This window comes from Seriola aureovittata, chromosome 7 (assembly GCF_021018895.1).
Source record: "Seriola aureovittata isolate HTS-2021-v1 ecotype China chromosome 7, ASM2101889v1, whole genome shotgun sequence".
In the NCBI taxonomy this organism is placed as follows: domain Eukaryota; kingdom Metazoa; phylum Chordata; class Actinopteri; order Carangiformes; family Carangidae; genus Seriola; species Seriola aureovittata.
This window is the reverse complement of record NC_079370.1, coordinates 6,712,316-6,731,102: the sequence shown is the minus strand read 5'-3', so window position 1 is coordinate 6,731,102 and position 18,787 is coordinate 6,712,316. Positions and strand designations below refer to the sequence as shown.

The window sequence follows — 18,787 nt, the reverse complement described above, 5'->3', positions numbered from 1 at the left end:
CACTGTTACTATTGCAACGCTTTATTTTTATTCATGTGAGATGTCATCATGACTATTGTTATACCTACCAGTATGGTAAAGTAGATCAGCTTTTATGCTTTGTTTGCATATGTCCTGAAGTGTTCACGTGACCTTCCTTGTCTGTTCTATGTTAAAGGGCCTGTAGTGACTTTGCAAATAACTGCAGTGTTTTATCTTTCCACAGAGATGGCTGATGTTTTCAGAAGCCTAAATCTCCTCGAGACCCTCAAAGAATCCATAGAGAGCAATAAGTTATCAGATGTCAAGGATGCAGTGGAAGATCTCCTGATCAGTAGGATCAACTTAGCTGTGGTGGGCAACCGTGGGGATGAAAAAGACTCCTTCCTGAACTCCCTCCGTGGCCTCGGACCTGGGGATGAAGGGGCCGCTCCATCTTCATCCGTTGCTGCCTCAGAGGACATGGCAGGCTATCCTAACCCTAAACACTCTGACTTTCGTCTGTGGGACCTGTCGCCTGTGCCAGACACCTCCCCATTTGAACCCGGGGGATATATGGACAGAGTTAAGTTCCTCCGCTACAATGCTGTCTTCATGACATTCACACATGTACCCCAACCCAACAGCATGGAGGTGTACTTGGAAGCCCGTTCACTGCAGCGACAAACAGTATACTTTATTCTCTTAGCTTCAGTGGAAGAAACAGAAAAGAATCTGGAAGTAAAGAAAAAAGCCAGTCTGGAAATACTGAAATCACGTGGTTTGACACAGCCTAAAGTCTATCTGGTCAGACCCTCCACCCTGGAGAGGTTTGACTTCCCTGGTCTGTTGGACGACATGAGCAAAGACCTTCCAGAAATCCGTGCCCACGCCCTTCTCTTAGCTCTACCAACACTCACTTCAGCCCTGGTCACCCAGAAAAAAGAGGCATTCAAAGCACTAGTATGGGCAGCCGCCTCGCTATCTGGTGGGATGTCAGCTATTCCTGTTCCCCTGGTAGCCTCTATGGTGGACTCAAGTGTAGCAGTGCGGGTCCTGACGAAAGCGCAGTTGTCTCTGTGCCTGGACGACGAATCGGTTGAGCGACTGGCCCGGCGGCGAGGCATGGATCCCACAAGACTCAAAGGGCTGCGGACTTGTGTGCTGTCAGTGGAGGTCACCAAAGGGGAAGTAAAGAGGCGGCTGGCAGCGGCAGAAAAGGACTTGGCCACCGTTTCATCGAAACTGGTGGAGATGGCGATGCCCAGACATGCCCGTTCTGCCAGCCGCTCCTTCGCTGCCACGCTGCAAGCTTTAAATGGCGCCATTGATGAAATGGCGGCCGATGCTGAGAAAATAGTAGATGCTGCTCTGGGGGAGGGGAAGTGAAGTCAAATGCTTTTCTTTTTATTCGATGTTTCCTGTTTATGTGTGGTTCACCCTCACTTTTATGTTTTGGGATACAAGAAATGCACAATTTAGACAATGCTTCATAAATCTTTTGGTTCTTTTTCACTGTTTCTGATTACCATGAACTTCTAAAGAAAACACTGTAAATACTGTGTAAACATCAGTTCTGCAAATACATGTCAAGTACTGAAAGTTGCCCTGTGTCTGTTTGAAAGACTTCATTGCATACTGTAAACAGTGGCTTTCACTATTAACAAAGACAGGAAGTAGGGGGAAGTTTCGCAGCATGCATACAACAGGCCGAGTTGAATGAAAAAAAAACAAAATCACATTTATCAGAAGATCATGAAAGATTGCGTTCTCCAGCTTGCATGATTGGCCATGCAAATTCTTTAAGATTTGAAGTCAACTGTGAAAACTTCCTTCTTTTTTTTTTAAAATCTTATTCAGGACTGATGGTGTATGCTACAGACTCTTATAAGTGATCACTGAGGTAAGAACAAGCTAATTTTGTGTCTCCTGGTCCAAAATATCTCTTCTATTCGAGTACCTGATAGAACCAAAAAAGTTATCTCTGTCTGTAAAGGTTCATCTCAATCATCAAGGTAGTACAAGCTGTGTGATTTCTAAAGAAGCATTTCAATTGGTTGGAAAAATCTTTTAAGTTATAAATGATCTGGATTCAACTTTCAACGGGATATAGAACCTCTGAAAAACACTGTATTTATTTTTGACTATATTAGGTCTACACCAATAAATGCACTGTACTGTTTGCACTGTTGTGTGCGGTGTGTTAAGGGTCGTCTTTAAATGCAGGTCTGGTGAAGGAGACGAAAGTGATATAAACAAATAGCTGATGTCAAAAAAAAAATTAATTAACATTTACCTGAAGCCATAAAATGTAGATGAGTCAAATGACAAATGTTTGTTTTGGGCACTGCTGTATCAAGTAAAACTACAGTACACCAGGATTTACAAAAAAACACTTAGCCTAAATATTCCATCTTACATTTTTTTTTCATTAATCTATTTTTCCTCAAACAAAATGACAAATTCTTCCAATGTAGGTTTGTGAGAGAAAATAACATGCTTGTTTTCAGCACTTCAGAATGAAACCAAATGAAACTATTTTAAAATGAGGAATAAAAAATGAGACAGACACATCTGACAAAAAGAGGAAGTTGAAAAATGTTGTGACTTGCAGTGAAAAAGGAACTTGCCTACAGGAAAAAAAGGTTCTGTGCTGTTATGCTGTAGAATTATGTATACACACACACAAACTCACTTTTTTATTTCAGATATCGAGCTTTAGTCCAACATGAGAATCGCTGCTCAGACAGTCGTCGGGTGGTTGGTATTTCTGGCCCTAATAAAAAGTAGGAATTTTTTTTCCTCTACTTTGACAACAATTCTTGCTTTTTACAACATTTGCATTAAATTAACGTGTACCTGTGTTTTCACCACCACAGATTATTCAACAAGTAACTCAAACCCATTTGAGCTAACACCCAATAGGCTGACAGCTAAAGAGGGGTCGTGCGCTGAGATCAAATGTATAGTCTCAAAGGCTGTTACTGTTGATGGCGCATACTGGTTTTGGATGAAGGACGGAAAATGGAATGACACTGTTAAAGATTTTACCGGCACCATCGTTTACAGCTCAAATTTCTCAAGACGTCTTGTCAGCTCAGACTTTGAAGGCCGAGTCAAATATATCGGCTCTTCATCTTCACGTTGGAAAAACTCATACCAGCAATCGTGCAGTATTTTGATCTGCGAGCTGAAAAAAAGCGACAGTGGAGAGTATTCTTTCAGATTTGAAGGAAAAAAAAAATGGATAACTAAAAAAAATGTGTCCCTCGAAGTTCAAGGTATGTATAAAGATCGGAATATTGAATGAAATTAAAATACAGAGTAATAAAAAAAAAAAGGTTCAGAATAGACACAGCCAAGCCACTACACAGCTCTCCCTCCCTCTTGTGTGTGTAGGTGGGCCTCTGTATTATTCTGTATGATCTGATCTAATTTAGACTTGATGGGGGAGGATGGAAATATGTTGGGTGTGTGGAAGTGACGAGTTGCTTTCTCCTGCTACATACAGGTATACCCAGAGTTGCCATATTTGACTGACACTAAAGATCCCAACGTGCCTCAAATCCACCCAATCATCATAAAAATAGTTTTTTTTATATTGGATGTTGGATAAATTTTCTTTTGTCTATCCAGGCCTCCCTATCATTCTTATTTCCCTATGGTCTAATCCCATAGGCTGTTGTGTGTAACCGTTTTGATCCCCTCACTGCATGTGCTTTACACTTAACAGCAAAACATGGGCATTAATATTTAGCTTAATGACCCAATTACCACAACAAGCAAAAACGTACATTTTAATGGATACATTAATAAGAGCATTAGGATCTCATGATCAGAAGATGTGCGTATTACAAATATGCAGAAACTGTCTCATAACTATAATATTTTATCATTTTATTATATAAATTATGTGATTTTTTTGAGTCACACTAAGCGAAATTAAGAAAATATCATCCAGTGTATCGCCAGCTTTAACTTCAGACTGTGGTTCTTTGGCTCCGTTAGTTTTAGCTCATAACATCGACAGTGAATCTAGAGCAGTTTTGCTGAAGCTCCACTCCAGCCAAGTATAAATCAATGCTTCTATTTATAAAAACATGTGTTTATAGTGATTTATACTCTGTGTAATCCTTGTTACATTTCTGCTGATATTGTCTTCCTTTCATATTTTCAGAGAATCCATGCCTGCTCACTTTTCAGAAACCACCTGCCGTGAACGAATCTGACACAATAACACTCACGTGCTCCACTTTGAGATCATGTAAATCACAGCTACAAATTAAAGATTTGGGACAATCCCAACCCTTAACACAGTCCTATAGTGTTCAACAACATGAGAAAAGCACCACAGTCAGCTTTACAGCGCGCTTGCAGGATGATGGGAAGGTGTTTTTATGCCAAACAGAGGGTAACGAGGACAAATATTCTATTCGGAATATTTCTGTAACTGTTGAATGTAAGTTCATAAATGGATCGTTTTTACATCTATTTGTGTGACCACTTTAAAGCAGGGTTATCTGTACCTGCTTCATGTATTTGCCGAATATATAGATAACTCCTTACTGAGACTAAATCAAATATGTCTCAGTTGTTGCATATTTGATTTCCTTTTACAATCCACCCATGCTTGCTGTATCTAAACTGATTTCCTCCTTACTTGTACTGAATTTGTTGCCACAGATGCTCCTAAAGACATATCGGTTCAGCGCACTCACACTGTCAAGGAAGGAGATTCAGTGGATCTCAGGTGCTCTGCCAATGGAAATCCTCCGCCCAACATTACCTGGTTTAAAGAAAGAAACATACAGTCCTCAGCGCCCACATGGACCATCACATCAATTCAGGAGTCACAGGGTGGAAGTTACTATTGTAAAGCTCAGAACAAATATGGAACAATTACATCCAGCTCAATCACTATTACTGTTATATGTGAGTACTTCCTATATTTTTCTTGAATTAATGTAATTTCCTCCATTGTATACTTTATTTTAACGCTAACAAATCATCACCATTGTTTGTCATACATTGCGGTGTGTCGGTGATTCTCAGTAATTGTAGCTCATATAATTCTGCTGTGGTTATTTTTTTTAACCCTCAGTACTAGTTTGGCATCTTTCCATTGTACTCGTAAAAAATCGAGAATCTTGTATGTTTCTATTTTATTTACACTACTGTATTCGTAGTGGACTGTCGTTATGAATTAAACAAAGGGGGTGGGCGAAATCTTCTGTTTCAGATGTGCCTCGTGTTGAGATAAAGAAGACCCCCCCCATGTCAGACGTTAAAGAAGGAGATAAAATGGATTTAACATGTGATGTGACGAGAAGCGACCCACAGCCTTATGTGTACAATTGGTTTAGAAATGGAAGACATATTGATATGAATCAATTATATGTTGAAGAAAGTATCACGCCTGAGAGCAGTGGCTCTTACACATGTGAAGCCACTAACGCTGTGGGTACTGGAAAATCAAAACCACTTCTAATCAGTGTTCAATGTAAGTTTCACATTATACCTGTACTGTATGCATGTCAGACACTTGATGATGGTACAGAGGGTTTCATCACTATCAAAAGCATACTGAAAGTTATTTCTTTTTTCCAGACAGGCCGAGGAGGACAAGCATTTTCATCCCTGACAACAAAGTGAAAGTTGGTGGATCCCTCACAGTCACCTGTAACACTGACGCCAATCCTGACCCGCACACGTACTCCTGGTACCGTTTCAATGAAAATAAAAAGCTTGACTCCTCACGGTGGAAATCTAGCACAGGCCATGACAACAGTCAATATTTGGCGAATATTCAAAGAGCAGATGAAGCGTGTTACGTCTGCAACGCCACCAACTCCATCGGAACGGGGGATGATAGTCAGCAAGTGTGCATAGATGTGCTGTGTAAGTAACCATGAAACTTTTACATTAAGTTCAATATTCAAAACAATCAGCATTTACACCTGATTGGCTCAGTCACACTAAAGTCATATATCAGGGTAGGGGTCGATACCAGCCCTTTAGACACACCCCTGCCTACCAGCACTTGTAAAGCTCACTAATTCATGTGTAGTATCTAGTTAAATCCATACAAAAACAGAAGTGTAAAAATAACAATTCGCAATTCAATGGCAAGCAGTTGCCAGAAAAGATGGGAAGATGTTATTGTCCCCATTTAAGTAATAATGCAACACGTCACTATAGGTAAAAATGATCATTATTACATTTCAGCTGCAATACAGAGCAAACAAAGCAGATATAATGTGTCAGTTAGTGAACTTCAGAGATGCTGGTTGGTGGACTTTTGTTACCTTTGGACACAGCCAGGCTAGCTGTTTCCATCTGTTTCCAGTATTCGTGCTAAGCTAAGCTAACCTGTTGCCAGTTGCAGCCATAAAATTAACATACACGAGAGTGGTACCGACCGTTTCATCTAACACTCTGCCAGGAAATGATGAACACTTTCTAAAATGTCAAATGCTTCAGTGTTAAAGCTTTGAACAGTTTGACTTCCTGCTCATGAAGTGCTGCTTTCATGTCATGCAACAACATTTTTTTTTTATGTATCCTCCTGAAAATCAAACACACGGCTGCTTCCTCTCCACAGACCCTCCCACCGAGCCCACGCTGTCTATGGCTGATGAGGTCACTCAAGGTCATACCATCACCATTACCTGCACAGTTGAAAGTAACCCACCATCAACCCTCACCTTGAGAAGGATTTCCACATCAAATCCTCAGTTTTTAGAAATCCCTGAATCCATAAATGATCAACACCACGTCAGCACTCTCCACCACTCCTTTAATGTAACGTCAGCGGACACCGGCTCTTACTCTTGCAGTGCCGTGAACAGCGAAGGTTCAAAGGAGAGCAAACAAAGGAAGTTACTGGTGAAATGTGAGTGATTACGCCGTGTCTTTCTCCTAACCAAACAGATCACATCTAACCAAAAACTTTCCATTCGGTTTTTGGCATTTTATCTTGAAAAAAAAAAACAACTCGATTTGCAAAAGTGGATCTTTCTCATCTATTCTTTCCATGTGAAATCAAGTCATTTTGATGCATGTCTAGTTTATTAGTTGACTGTTGGTTTTGCCTCATAATGTATGTGCGGTAGAAGCAACAGCTTAAACACGAGAAATCAGAAAGTAACTAAATACATTTAATCAAGCGCCGTAGAGCGGATTTAAGCAGCATTTTGAGGTACTTGTACTTTACCTGAGTATTTCCTCATACAAAATGAACAGCTTAGATAATAGATAGATATAAGAGACATGAAAACACCACTGTAAATAAACCTCCATAAATCTGATCAGAAACCAGAGAAGAAGAAGCTCCTCAGTCAGTGATCAGTGAGAGTTGTCAGTTCATCAGTGGTTACATAACAAACAGGAAGTTAAAGTAGATCATTCACTACACTTCAGTTTCCAACATGTAAACAAACATGAGCTAAAAAAAAAAAAAACAGGGCTTAAGTTGAAGCCACTGTTGAACTCACCAATAATGATTTGGGGTTCTGTCTGTGTATTTGATTTGGCTCATTTGGAGCAGAGTGAAGTTGTGTTGCTTAAAGATGGTACAGACTATATTCTCTGAACCTTTGGGTGAGCTACTCTTAAACAGGGGGTGAGCTACTGGTAGCTCGCGAGCCACCTGTTAGAGACCCCTGCTGTAAACTGTCTGACAGGTCTCTTTTTTACTATATTTTTGGTTAATGCAGATATTCCCAAAGACGTGACGGTAAAACCTCTGTCCGGTCTTGTTGTGAATGAAAATGCGCCGTTGACATTGTCCTGCGATGCCCAGTCCTACCCATCAGTGACCTCTTTCACCTGGATGAAGATAACTGATGGGAAACATGAACCCCACAAGACGACGCAGACCCTCACCATAAAGTCTGCCAGTCCCTCTGACAGCGGATGGTACAGCTGTGAAGCCACCAATGAAATTGGAACTGGAAAATCTCAGCCAGTTGAGGTTAAAGTTAAATGTGAGTAAAATGATGCACTCATGATGGTGTGTGGATAAACAGGGAGGAAATATATATCATTACTGTATATATGACTGCCTTTATATTTTATTATCTGAATCACATTTCTGACCTTAAATCCTCCAAAATAAAAATAACCACTACTACTACTACACCTTTTGTTATTTTTATATTGCAGAGGAAAAAAATAGAAATGTCTACCAGGTATATCTAAAGCCAAGAGCAGCAATAGTATCTTTTCATTTGTGGTGTCATTCATATTTGATCTTTGAACACTAAGATATTGAGAAAATAATTTTCTCCTGTTTTCCTCTCTCCTGAATTTCTCTGCCTAGATGGTCCAAAACACACAACTATCACGATAACAGCAACAAAGCAGGAGCGTGACGGGAAGAGCTCCATGACGCTGACCTGCAGCAGTCACGGCTACCCCCCACTCAAGTTCTCATGGAGGAAAAAGGGCGAGAAAACCGATAAAAATGTGGCTTACAGACAAAACTACACGGTGTACTCAGACAACCCAGGCGTCTACTACTGCATCGCAGAAAATGAAATGAACCGAAAATCATCTGACCCTGTCCACGTGTTTGACCGTGAGTGAATTTCAAGGCCATATGTGTGTGTGTGTGTGTGTGTGTGTGTGTTGTGTGTGTGTGTGTGTGTGTGTGTGTAAGAGAGAGAGTGAGCATGTGGTGTATATTGCTTTCATACAGGAAACATGTTGGAGGTTAAGATCACTACACAAAGTGTTTACAACACGATGTGTACGTACTGATGCTCTGTCTCTTCTGTCCGCAGGAGACCTAAAGAAGATCCTGATGGTCTTATTTATCTCTTTTTTTATCTTGCTAATTTGCTTCTCAATTTTATTTTTTTACAGGTAAAGCATGAAGTACTTTTAATACGAAAAATACTAAAAAGATTAAATGTCTGCTGATTTGACACGTGTAACCAATGTCATGTCCTTTTATGTTTCCAGACACAGGAGAAGAAAATCAATTCAACAAGGAACTACAAACACACAACCGTTATCTGGCTTTTTGGTGATGACTCCTTTGTGCATACTCTTCTACCTCTTTATTGAACACGTGTAGATAAAAATGACATATCTTTGTCTGTGCGTGAACCAATTCAGGGTTGGTGGAACAGCTCGAGGAGGGGGAATCTGACGAATGAGACTGTCTTGACCGAGCCGTCCAGGAGCAGGGATGACCTCTTGCCAGACCAGCCGTTCCGTCCAAGGGCCCAACAACGCCAGCCTCGTCCAGACAGCACGTAAGACAGCAGCCACACACACACACACACACACACACACACACACACACATAGACACACACTGTCCCCACCCAGGACAAGGACCACTCTGTAATGCAGAGAGCCGGACGGGCTGCTGCTCATGCTGGAGTCAAAGCGTCCATTTAAGATCCTTCAGACATGAATGGCACAATGAGAGTGCGCCCTGTCATTTATCATAGTCAGTCCCTAAGCATGCATGTTTTCATTCCTGTCACCATTGTTGTTCCACAGGCCTGCGTCCAACATCAACAGTGTTTACAGCACTGTGAATCTGCCCCATGGAAAACCGGTGAGTCAAGCAATTAAGACTCTAGTAGAAATCACTATTTAAGAGTTAGAACTTTATTGGGATTTATTAAATGTATTACTTTATTAAAGGATCGCCCACCCATTCTATATATATATATTTATTGTCACGAGTGCTACTCAGCCTGTGAAAACAGTCAGAGAAAATAACTCTTGTGAGTCTTCAGGGTTTGTCTCGCTATTGACCAGTTTCACGCAAGTCCTCCTGTGTTGTGCAGCTTCGATACGACAGAGCTTCTTTTCTGAAAACAGCCACATAAAACTGCAAAACTGTGGAAAGTATTTAAACATTTTAGTCACTAATTAAGCTCTCAGTTATGTTTTAATGAACAAAGGCCCAGTTTCCCTTACTACCTATAATTATGGTGGAGTTAAATATCCAACTCTTGGGTTACAATTCAAGGACAATCCTATTAACTTCTAAAACAACCTTTATGATCTCTTATTTAAAAGACACATTTACATTTTTAATATTACAAAGCCCCCTAAGTCCCAAAAGGTGTTATTTTCTTATCTTAAGTGCACAGGATACAAGGATCTAAAACAACTTGAGCACATAAGATCAAAAATTCATCATCACATTCAGGACTTATAGAGCTCCTTACACATCCCAAAAAAATAAATAAATAAAAAAAAGTGTGTTTGCAAAACGCATACTATGCAAACATCTGCCTTCCCTCTTCTATAATCAGTAAATGTCTCGTTCTACTTCAGACACGCGGATGTGTCTTTCAATGGTCAAGCTGTTGCTTTGCCCTCTGTGTACTGCAGCTATACCCTCACTGTTTGTCCTGTCAATAGCTGTCTGTCAGCAACTAATCGCTCAGTATTATGGAACCATGAATTAACGGACAACCTCCAGCGACCAACGGTAAAGCATGAATGAACCGATTGAGTTGCTGCTGTATATTCACTGATGTCTTCTGTCTGCATCTGCTCAGGCTCCTGCTGCACAAAAAGCCACAGGACAGCAAGGTGGACACACACAGGATGATTCTCTCAACTATGCTTCTCTGCACTTTTGGAATAAGTGAGAATTTTACGTTTTGCATATAATACCAGAACAAGACAGTTATTATTGCATGGCACATTTAATGGTGATGTTTATCTTTCTAGGAACCAACAGGGGGAAGCAGAAGAGGATGTGTACACAAAGGTGTCCAAACCAAAGCCACTTCAAAAGGTCAGAAACCATGAAAACATTTCTAATCATGTGTCAAGTTTGTAAGATCATATCAGGCTATAAAACATTTGGTTGAGCTTCTTTGTTCTGCTAATGATAGTTGATGTTAAAGGTCCCATATTTTACATTTTTCCAGTGTTTTATTTGAAGCTTCAATATCCATAATAAATTATATTTGTGGTTTTAAGTACCAAAAACCACCTCAACATCATTTTATATCGCCTCTCTCAGGCTTCACTAACAACAGGTCGGTGAGCCAATCAGAAGAGAGAAGCTGATCCTCTCTTTTGATTGGTTGACTTTTTTTCAAAGTGATCAAATAAAAATCTAGCAGATTTCAGGTAAAACACTCAGAGAAAACAAATCCTGTAATGCTGGACGGTGGGTGTGGGTGGGCCAGGCTTTGTTATGACATCACAAAGTTACAGAGGTCCCAGAGGTCGTTTTAAGGCTCAGTTTCTGAATATGGGCTGTGTGTATTTCTCTGTGAACTGAGGGCTTTGATACTTTCACGGCATATAACACAAATAATCTAGTAAATATCTCTGCTATCATCCTAGAATGAACAAGGCAGAACGGACGACTATGAAAACTTCACTGTAGCACATGCACCCAAATCTCCAAACCCATTAACCAATGACTCAGAGAACAGTGACGATGAAGTGGATGTCAACTATTCACAGGTGAGCTTCAAGCCAAAGCCAGGACATCAGCGAGTCGACACAGACTCCAGCACCTCTGACGAAGATGAGATTCAGTACTCTGATGTCAAAGTCTGACTCAAGATATTCTCATCCTACTTTACATACTGGTGGGATGCTAATGGTAAATTTACAACAACTTTAGCTTCCAACCAACATAAGTGAGCAGAGAAGTTGAAATTGTCAGCTAAAAGCAACAAACGCATGCAAAAAAATTCAAAATGGTTGTAACAATACCACTTTTACATTCTTTATGGTGTTAAACAGCATCCGGTTATTAATCCATTCATATGAACGTGGTGTATTTGCAAAATGATGGCAGTGAAGACTGGAGCTCATGGGATGGGCTGTGGGGTACGTCAGATAAAAAATGTTGGGGAAACCTCTACTCTTTAGTTTTGTTTGTTTTTTCATTCCTAAAATATCAGTTTCAGTGCATTTCTGTTTCCATTATTGTGAATTTAATCCAAACCCACAGTACCTGAAATGTAAATAAGGGTCAGTTATGACAGATTTTTTGTTCAAACTCAGTTGTTATAAAAGAAAAAAATATATGGGGACAAATGTATTTTAAAGTTTATTGACATTACTGTAAAGTTGGTGAACACGGCTCCAGCACAAAATGACATGGCTGTAATGAGGCTTGTTTCTGAAGGACGCATGTCGAAACGATGTACTATATGCAAAATGCTCCATTTCATAACCCGCTTTGACTGTAGCTCTGGTACGGCTGTCTACTGAAGTGCAGCAGGATTTACTTTTGTTTTTGTTTATAAGCACATACATATTTATGTATTCTAATAAAAAACCAAAACAAATATAAAGTTATCAATAAAAAAAGTGTTTGACAAATATCACACTGTCTATGTGCTGTTTCACTCTGCACAAAGGTTAGCATTGAAATATCAAATATAAACAGTAGCATGTTAAATGTGGCACCATTTATCTTCTGTAGTAAACTACATAGAAGACTTTAAAGGGAACATTTATTGTTATGGTTGATTGTGGGGAGGTTAAAGGTTAAACCCCAGCATACAGATTAGCTCTGAAATGTATTTCTATTATTGTATTGTTTTTTTTTTCTTTACTATAGGCATTTTACAGTGAAGACATATAAGAAGGGTTGAAGGCTACAGAGACAACGGTCATGAGTTAGCGTGTTGTGTGACATCGCTGTTGCTCAGTTCAAACATTGCAGCGTGTGGTGCAGATGTTACCTCCACTGCTGCAGGCTTTAAGAAGTTTTTCTACCCAGAAGTCTCAGCTGGGCTTCTGTCGGCGGCTTAACACTAAAGTTCTGTAGGTGTTTAAAGGCCAGAATCCTGTGTTTCAGCTGTTGTTCCCCCTAAAGTTAAGCCGTCACCTTGTCACTGACCTGACCCATCAGACCATCAACGCCTTGCCCTTGTCCCAAATGAGAGTCTGCAACTGTTTCTTCTTCTTTTGAATCTCCACCATTGCATCCTCTGGAGTGCAGGCAGATCTCAGCATATGTCGTCGTCGTCGTCTTGGCGGCCAGGCCTCTGATCCCCCCTTCCCCGAGCTTAGTCTCTGTATTGGCCTGAGGTTTATCCACACTGACGCAGTGGAGTGGGTCAGTCTTGCTTCCTCCTCCTTCTGCCTCCAGAGCGGCTTTATTGACACGAATAACAGCCACTTGTGAAGAGTTGGTCTACAGGAAAACAAGAAAGATTTGCTTCAGTAATGGAGAAGAAAAGAATTGTGGGAGAATCTGGAACATGGTAAGCAAAACGTCACCTTTGCTATCCACTGTACACAGAATACAAGCTCACCACAGCTGCCCTTTTCCTATGAAGGATGACACTTCTACCTCCCCAAGCTTAAATTCCTGAAACATTTAACCGGTACTTTAAATTCAATCCTTTTTTTTTACTTACTTGAAGGTGTATCTGTAAGTGTTCACCTATTGTACATATATTGTGCAAGGACATAAACTCACCTCATTAGTGACTAAAAAGTCTGAAGTGTCCACCAGTCCCTGGCCGAGTGAGAGGCTGCCTGTACTTTTCCTAAGACCAACACGAAAAGTCATTGTTATTATGAACAATCATGTATTATTCTTTTTAAAATCCTTATTTTGTGATCATATTTGAGTCATACCTCCAACAGCAAGCCTTATGTTCCTCACCTGCAAAACAGCAACAGAGGGAGGCACAGCAGCAGCATCCCCAGTGCTCCCACTGCAGCGCCGATCAACAGAGACAAAGTATGCAGGCCTGAAAAGTCGCCAGAAACCATATCAGAAAGAGGCAATTTAGGCAAAAGAAAAAGCCAAATATAAACACAGCATCCTGTAGATTCCTCTACCTAGCTGAGTTTCACTGGAGGACACATTGAACGCAAAACTATCAGAACCCAGTGAGTTGCTGCTGAGGCAGACTAGAGAGGGCACGTCTTCGTCCAGGTGGTATAGAGTGATGATGCTCCTCATAACCTCGCTCCCCAGGGGAACTTTCCTGATTGGGATGTCAGCAGAGTGATTGACAGGCTCCCCAGCCAATTCCCAAACCAGGGAGGGAAGCGGGTTGCCCTGGCTGTCACAGGAACATCGAAACTGGGACAAAATCTTGATGCAGCGGGAGGAAGGAAGGATCTCAGGAACAACTGAGGAGGAAAAGGTATTTAGCTATTTGTGCACCCTCAATCAAACGTGCAGGGGAAAAAATAAAAGCGTGCAATTATAAATAAATAAATCTCACATGTGACATCAAAACTGGCAGACTCTGAGTGTTCAGCTCCGTGGACATTCAGAGCTTCACAGTAATATTGATCCTCTGAGAGTTTGGTCACATTGAAGGTGAAGTCTGGCTCAGAAGAACCCACCATCTCGTTTTCTCCCCCAGCCACTCTGAACCAGGTGAAGTTTATCGTCGCTGGATTGGCGACGCTCGTGCAGGTCAAAGTCACAGAGCTGCCGTCCGGCACCGGGCCGGAGGGGTCCACCGACAATGAGGTGTTCTTAGGGGGATCTGAAAGAAACATTGTGCCTGTTAGCAGTTCAAGGAATGCAGATTTCATCCCAACAAATTCCTTTTTAGGATCATTTGTGATCAGGTTTTAGGGGTGCAGTGATTCACAATTTGTTTTTCAGTTTTCAGTTCATTACAATATTTCCTTTTTCTCTTTTTGCATACCTGTTTAGGGCAGTCTCTCTCTGCAGCACTGTCGCAGATTTACAAGCAAACAATAACAATCGGATGTCGTGACAAAATGAACTTTGAATCTCAGGTTTCAAGCAAACATGGAGAAAAAGTCCATAAAAGTGCTGAGAAAAAAAAGGGAATTTGAACATTTATAGTTCCAGCACAACTGGGCAAATGCCATCAGCTGATGAGTTCCATGTTTCCAAGGTCAAGAATGACCTTTGAACCTCATGAGGTGAAATTCACCACGTTGGGAATTAAGCCCCTTAATTACCTCGCCCTGGGCAATTAATTACGATGCCACATTTTGTCATGGCACCAGTTATGATGAATTTCACACTTTTGATCATCCCGTTCAGTGGCAGTGAATTACTGATGGAAGTTAGAGTGTATTTTATTAATTGAGGCATAAATCAAAAGCAAAAGAGAAAAAGATCATCATGTATAAGGAGAAAACTGAGGCTTCGTGTATCAGTGCCTCACTCACAAGCAGACAGACTGACAATCTGTGATTTGGTGAATTAAGGTTACACAATTGCCACTATAAAGGTTTAAATGTAAATGCTTTCAAAGTCTTTTCATTAAACAGAGACAACCTCTTCATTTTCTGTGGTTGCAGATGACGTCTTAACAAGGACTCAAACCAAACAAAACATCCACACATAAATTAACACACTGGCATACATGCGGACACACAGCAGAGCTCAGTCATGATGGACCACTGACAGAAAGGATTTTGAGGTTGTCACGCAACAGGACAAAGCATTACTGTCCGTGGCCCAGACACTCTTGCTCTGTGAGTCTTGGCCCCAGATCATGTTTGGGCTGGATGTATGGTACAGTAGATATTCAGCATATGAGCACAGTGGAAACATACAGTTCTGTTGTTTGTTGTCAGTGTAAATCAACATCTTTACCGCGTCCAATGAACTTACACTGAATGTCCAGCTGAATTGTGTCTGAAACTTCTTCTCCCAGATCATTTTGTGCTGCGCAGTGGTAGTCGCCACTATGGCCCGGGTCGACACCGTTAAGAACTAAGGTCGGCCCGTGCTCGTCGTCCTCTTCACCGTCCCGGTACCAGGTGTAGTTGCTCACAGGTGGGTTGGCCCGGCTCCTGCAGGACAGAGAAACAGAGCTGCCCTCCAGTATTGGACCAGCAGGATCAACAACTACTGTTGTGTCCTTGGGAGCAACTGGAAAATCAAACAAAGTATGGGGTTCAGTCCGTGCCGTTGGCTAATATTTGTCATTTGTGTTTCTGTTAAAGTCCAACTTACACTGCACATCTATCTGAGTGACGGATGAGTTCTGGCTTCCATGTTTGTTACTGGCTTTGCAGTAAAATTTGCTGTCGACTTCTGAAACTGTGGTTGAAAGCTTCCTCTTGGATCCCACTTCTGTCACCTGATCCTCATCCACTTTGTACCAGGTGTAGCTCTCCACGGCTGGATATGCGTTAGCGTTGCAAGTCAGAGTCACCGTGCTGCCCTCATTTACAGGACCAGGGTCACTGATCGATGTGTTATTTGGAGGATCTGGAAGAGAAATCTGACAATTTAAATGTGAGGAAACTTTTCTTTAAACCAGCATAAATAGATTATGTGGCCACTTGGGGGCAGCGCAACAACTTATATAGTTTGTATGGTGAACGTGTTAGCAAACAGATGCCTCTTTTCACATCAAGCAAACACAAAGCAACATTAGCATTCGTTAGGATTTGTGTTTCTGGACAAATCTTAGTCCAATATTAACTCTGGTTCTAACTCTGTTTTGGTTTCAACCAACTACTGAGGAAAATAACTGGCTTTTTAGCCGCTAAATAATCCACTATGTTCACAAGCTAGTCACTATCTTAGTCAGTCTGCCAGTTTGCAACTCCAGTTGGTTTATCAGAGCTTTCTATCATAAAACAGCTGGAAATGATGATAGTGGCAATAAAACAAAACAAAATTAGTTGAAATATTCTCAAAAGTTCTTCCGAGCTTAAAAGGAATTTCAGAGTCAAGTGATATTGCTTTTGGGTTCAACATGGGCAACATCTTTAAACATATTTTTTTGATCCACTATCAATATCAAGATATCGAGTAGTGCAGCTTGAAACATTCATCATTTAATTAATTTCTCTACACATTATCTAGTTGCAGGCTCGCCGGGCAATCACTCTTATCCACCGGGCAGTTTTAAATCCACGTGAGGAAACACTTAAACAGGATGCACACTTATACTTTTTACACTCTTGTTTGAGACGATTTAACAAATGATGTGTAATATCATTTGGGAGCTTTAGGGATGCTGGTAGGCAAGTTCCTTACTACTGGACACGGCCAGGCTAGCTGCCCCCCCCGCTTCCAGTATTTATGCTAAGCTAAACTACTGAATCTAACTCTGTAAGAAAGCGTATGTCCCAGAATGTCAAACTATTCCTTTAAGACACATGTCTTACCAATTAAAGAACAAATCAAGTTGTGGAACAAGACAATCTTTTTGTAATAATTAATGCTTTATAAGATGTTCACAAGTTGTAACTACTTGTGTTATTAATGTTAATAATAAAGGAAGAGGTCATACTAAAAACTAAATTTTGGGTTGCCAGATTGTGAAAAATCCCAGGAAATAAACTCTAGTAAGTATGTAAGTATACAGTTATAAATGTTAGTAAATGATTAATAATGGGTGTATTTTGGTTCAGTTTCTCTGTAGAGAGTTATGCTGAGGAAACATGTTGTAACATCCTATTATACAAAATGCCATGATGTGATAATGGTATGAACTGAAATGAGGCACAACACAAGAAGAAGACATGGGAATCCTAGAAACGTACTTACAAAGAACACGGAGGGTCAAACTTTTTTCATACAGAAGGTCGCTGTTGCCAGCTTGTCGGCTGTAGAGAGTGGTGCAGGAGATCTTCTGTCCGTTGTGGAGGTAAGAAGCGGTGAAGTTCATAACAGAGGTCACAGATTTACTTTCCATGTTCTCCTCAATGTCACCTATACTGGGAGTCCAGGTGAGAGCCGGAGGGAGAGCGGGACAGGGAGCAAGAGCCGAGCAGTTCAACCTCACTGGAGTCCCTTCTTCTACCTCCAGCTTGGATGGATTCAGAGCAGGTTTGGGGAGTGAATCTGAGGAGGAAAGACGACAAGGAATTTGCAACAGAGAGACCAAAAGATGCGGGTTTACATATAGAAGTGTAGCAGGACATAGCACAAACCTTGAGCAGTGATAAGGACACTCGTCTGAAAGTTGAACTTGAGCGAGTTGTCACACTGCAGTCTGAAGTAATAGTTGTCATAATGGTTCGATGGCAGGTTGTTGAAGATGGTGGTGCAATCCTTCTCACGCAGGATCCCCGTTAGGTTTCCTTCCAGGATGTTCAAGCCTGAACTTGCTCCAACGAGGCTGGAATCAAACACTTGGGTTCGGCTCCAGCTACCTCTCTTCCATATGGCTTTACACGATTCATCCAGGTGTTGATCCCATTCAGAGGGCAAGGTGAAGCTGCAGGGGATGATCACACAGGATCCGCTCAGTCCCTCCACTGTCTGGGGCATGAAGGCTGCCCAGTGTTGGCATAAGCTACCTGAGGACAAACAATAAACATCTGTACGGTTAAACACAAAAATAAGTGACTATCATTGTTAAGGAAATTAAGGAAATTAAGTTCAGAATCCAAGCAGAGAAGCCCTAAAAGTAAATGTTAAGACAAAAGCAAATTTTGCAATAAAATTATAAGACAGGTAAAAGAAGGCTTACCTTGAAGCAGACAGCATATGAACAAAACCTTTACAGCACCTGTCATGCTTTTCTGTCACTTTGATGATCCTACACAGAAAATATACCAAGTAATTATGAATTATTTTATATATACTGTATATATCATTTTATAAATATATTGTACATTTACTCTGTAAGCATTGTGCAGACAGAGTGATGAAAAGTAGTTCCTGATTTTAGAGGACAACTATTTTGATCTGAGATAGTTGTATGTGTTCTCCAGCTCACTGGATCTCTAATCATAAATGTTTTAATGTTTTGCAAAACTGTTTGCAAAAAAAAATGTAATAAACAGCACAATAACTGAAATGCATCAGTGTAAAAACATGCAAGATTGGAAAATTATGAATACATCACTAACAAGTATTTCAAAATTGTTTGAGTCGATTCATTTACATTGAAAGTTTGAAAGCTTGT

The 18,787-nt window shown here is 40.7% G+C and overlaps 3 protein-coding genes across 5 annotated transcripts; 2 read left to right on the top strand and 1 right to left on the bottom strand.

The window, feature by feature from the left end:
- The first annotated feature begins 207 nt into the window (after nucleotides 1-207).
- On the top strand, nucleotides 208-1,510 carry irgq2 (immunity-related GTPase family, q2). Its single transcript, XM_056381524.1, has one exon. It carries the CDS (start codon nucleotides 208-210, stop codon nucleotides 1,345-1,347), a length of 1,140 nt encoding a protein of 379 aa, XP_056237499.1. The 3' UTR covers nucleotides 1,348-1,510.
- A 139-nt stretch (nucleotides 1,511-1,649) lies between these two features.
- si:dkey-24p1.1 (uncharacterized protein LOC556718 homolog) lies at nucleotides 1,650-12,283 on the top strand. Of its 3 annotated transcripts, XM_056381513.1 has the most exons (17): nucleotides 1,650-1,861; nucleotides 2,667-2,744; nucleotides 2,838-3,239; nucleotides 4,136-4,417; nucleotides 4,642-4,890; nucleotides 5,198-5,458; nucleotides 5,566-5,856; nucleotides 6,560-6,850; nucleotides 7,674-7,943; nucleotides 8,279-8,536; nucleotides 8,742-8,823; nucleotides 8,923-8,986; nucleotides 9,079-9,218; nucleotides 9,471-9,528; nucleotides 10,487-10,575; nucleotides 10,662-10,728; nucleotides 11,289-12,283. In XM_056381513.1, exons 2-17 carry the CDS (start codon nucleotides 2,687-2,689, stop codon nucleotides 11,505-11,507), a joined length of 3,081 nt encoding a protein of 1,026 aa, XP_056237488.1. In that variant the 5' UTR covers nucleotides 1,650-1,861; nucleotides 2,667-2,686; the 3' UTR covers nucleotides 11,508-12,283. The 3 variants fall into 3 exon arrangements, with proteins under 3 accessions (XP_056237488.1, XP_056237487.1, XP_056237489.1); XM_056381512.1 differs by having other exon boundaries at nucleotides 1,651-1,861; nucleotides 2,667-3,239; XM_056381514.1 differs by lacking the exons at nucleotides 1,650-1,861; nucleotides 2,667-2,744; nucleotides 2,838-3,239; nucleotides 4,136-4,417; nucleotides 4,642-4,890 and having other exon boundaries at nucleotides 5,387-5,458; nucleotides 5,570-5,856.
- Nucleotides 11,994-18,757, bottom strand: LOC130172075 (sialoadhesin-like). Its single transcript, XM_056380492.1, has 9 exons — nucleotides 17,777-18,757; nucleotides 17,454-17,591; nucleotides 15,874-16,172; nucleotides 15,529-15,789; nucleotides 14,150-14,419; nucleotides 13,758-14,054; nucleotides 13,579-13,666; nucleotides 13,390-13,459; nucleotides 11,994-13,101 (listed from the first exon to the last, which is right to left on the bottom strand). Exons 1-9 carry the CDS (start codon nucleotides 18,145-18,147, stop codon nucleotides 12,781-12,783), a joined length of 2,115 nt encoding a protein of 704 aa, XP_056236467.1. The 5' UTR covers nucleotides 18,148-18,757; the 3' UTR covers nucleotides 11,994-12,780.
- Nucleotides 18,758-18,787: the final 30 nt, after the last annotated feature.

What these genes read in the sequence shown, in the direction of transcription:
- irgq2 (XM_056381524.1), top strand. Translation starts at nt 208, where the DNA reads ATGGCTGATGTTTTCAGAAGCCTAAATCTCCTCGAGACCCTCAAAGAA.
- si:dkey-24p1.1 (XM_056381512.1), top strand. Translation starts at nt 2,687, where the DNA reads ATGAGAATCGCTGCTCAGACAGTCGTCGGGTGGTTGGTATTTCTGGCC. An exon ending in AGTGTGCATAGATGTGCTGT is followed by an intron (nt 5,857 to 6,559) that starts GTAAGTAACCAT and finishes TCCTCTCCACAG; the next exon opens with ACCCTCCCACCGAGCCCACG. An exon ending in AAGGAAGTTACTGGTGAAAT is followed by an intron (nt 6,851 to 7,673) that starts GTGAGTGATTAC and finishes TGGTTAATGCAG; the next exon opens with ATATTCCCAAAGACGTGACG.
- LOC130172075 (XM_056380492.1), bottom strand. Translation starts at nt 18,147, where the DNA reads ATGCCCCAGACAGTGGAGGGACTGAGCGGATCCTGTGTGATCATCCCC. An exon ending in CACTCAGATAGATGTGCAGT is followed by an intron (nt 15,790 to 15,873) that starts GTAAGTTGGACT and finishes TTGATTTTCCAG; the next exon opens with TTGCTCCCAAGGACACAACA. An exon ending in AATTCAGCTGGACATTCAGT is followed by an intron (nt 14,420 to 15,528) that starts GTAAGTTCATTG and finishes TGTTTCTTTCAG; the next exon opens with ATCCCCCTAAGAACACCTCA.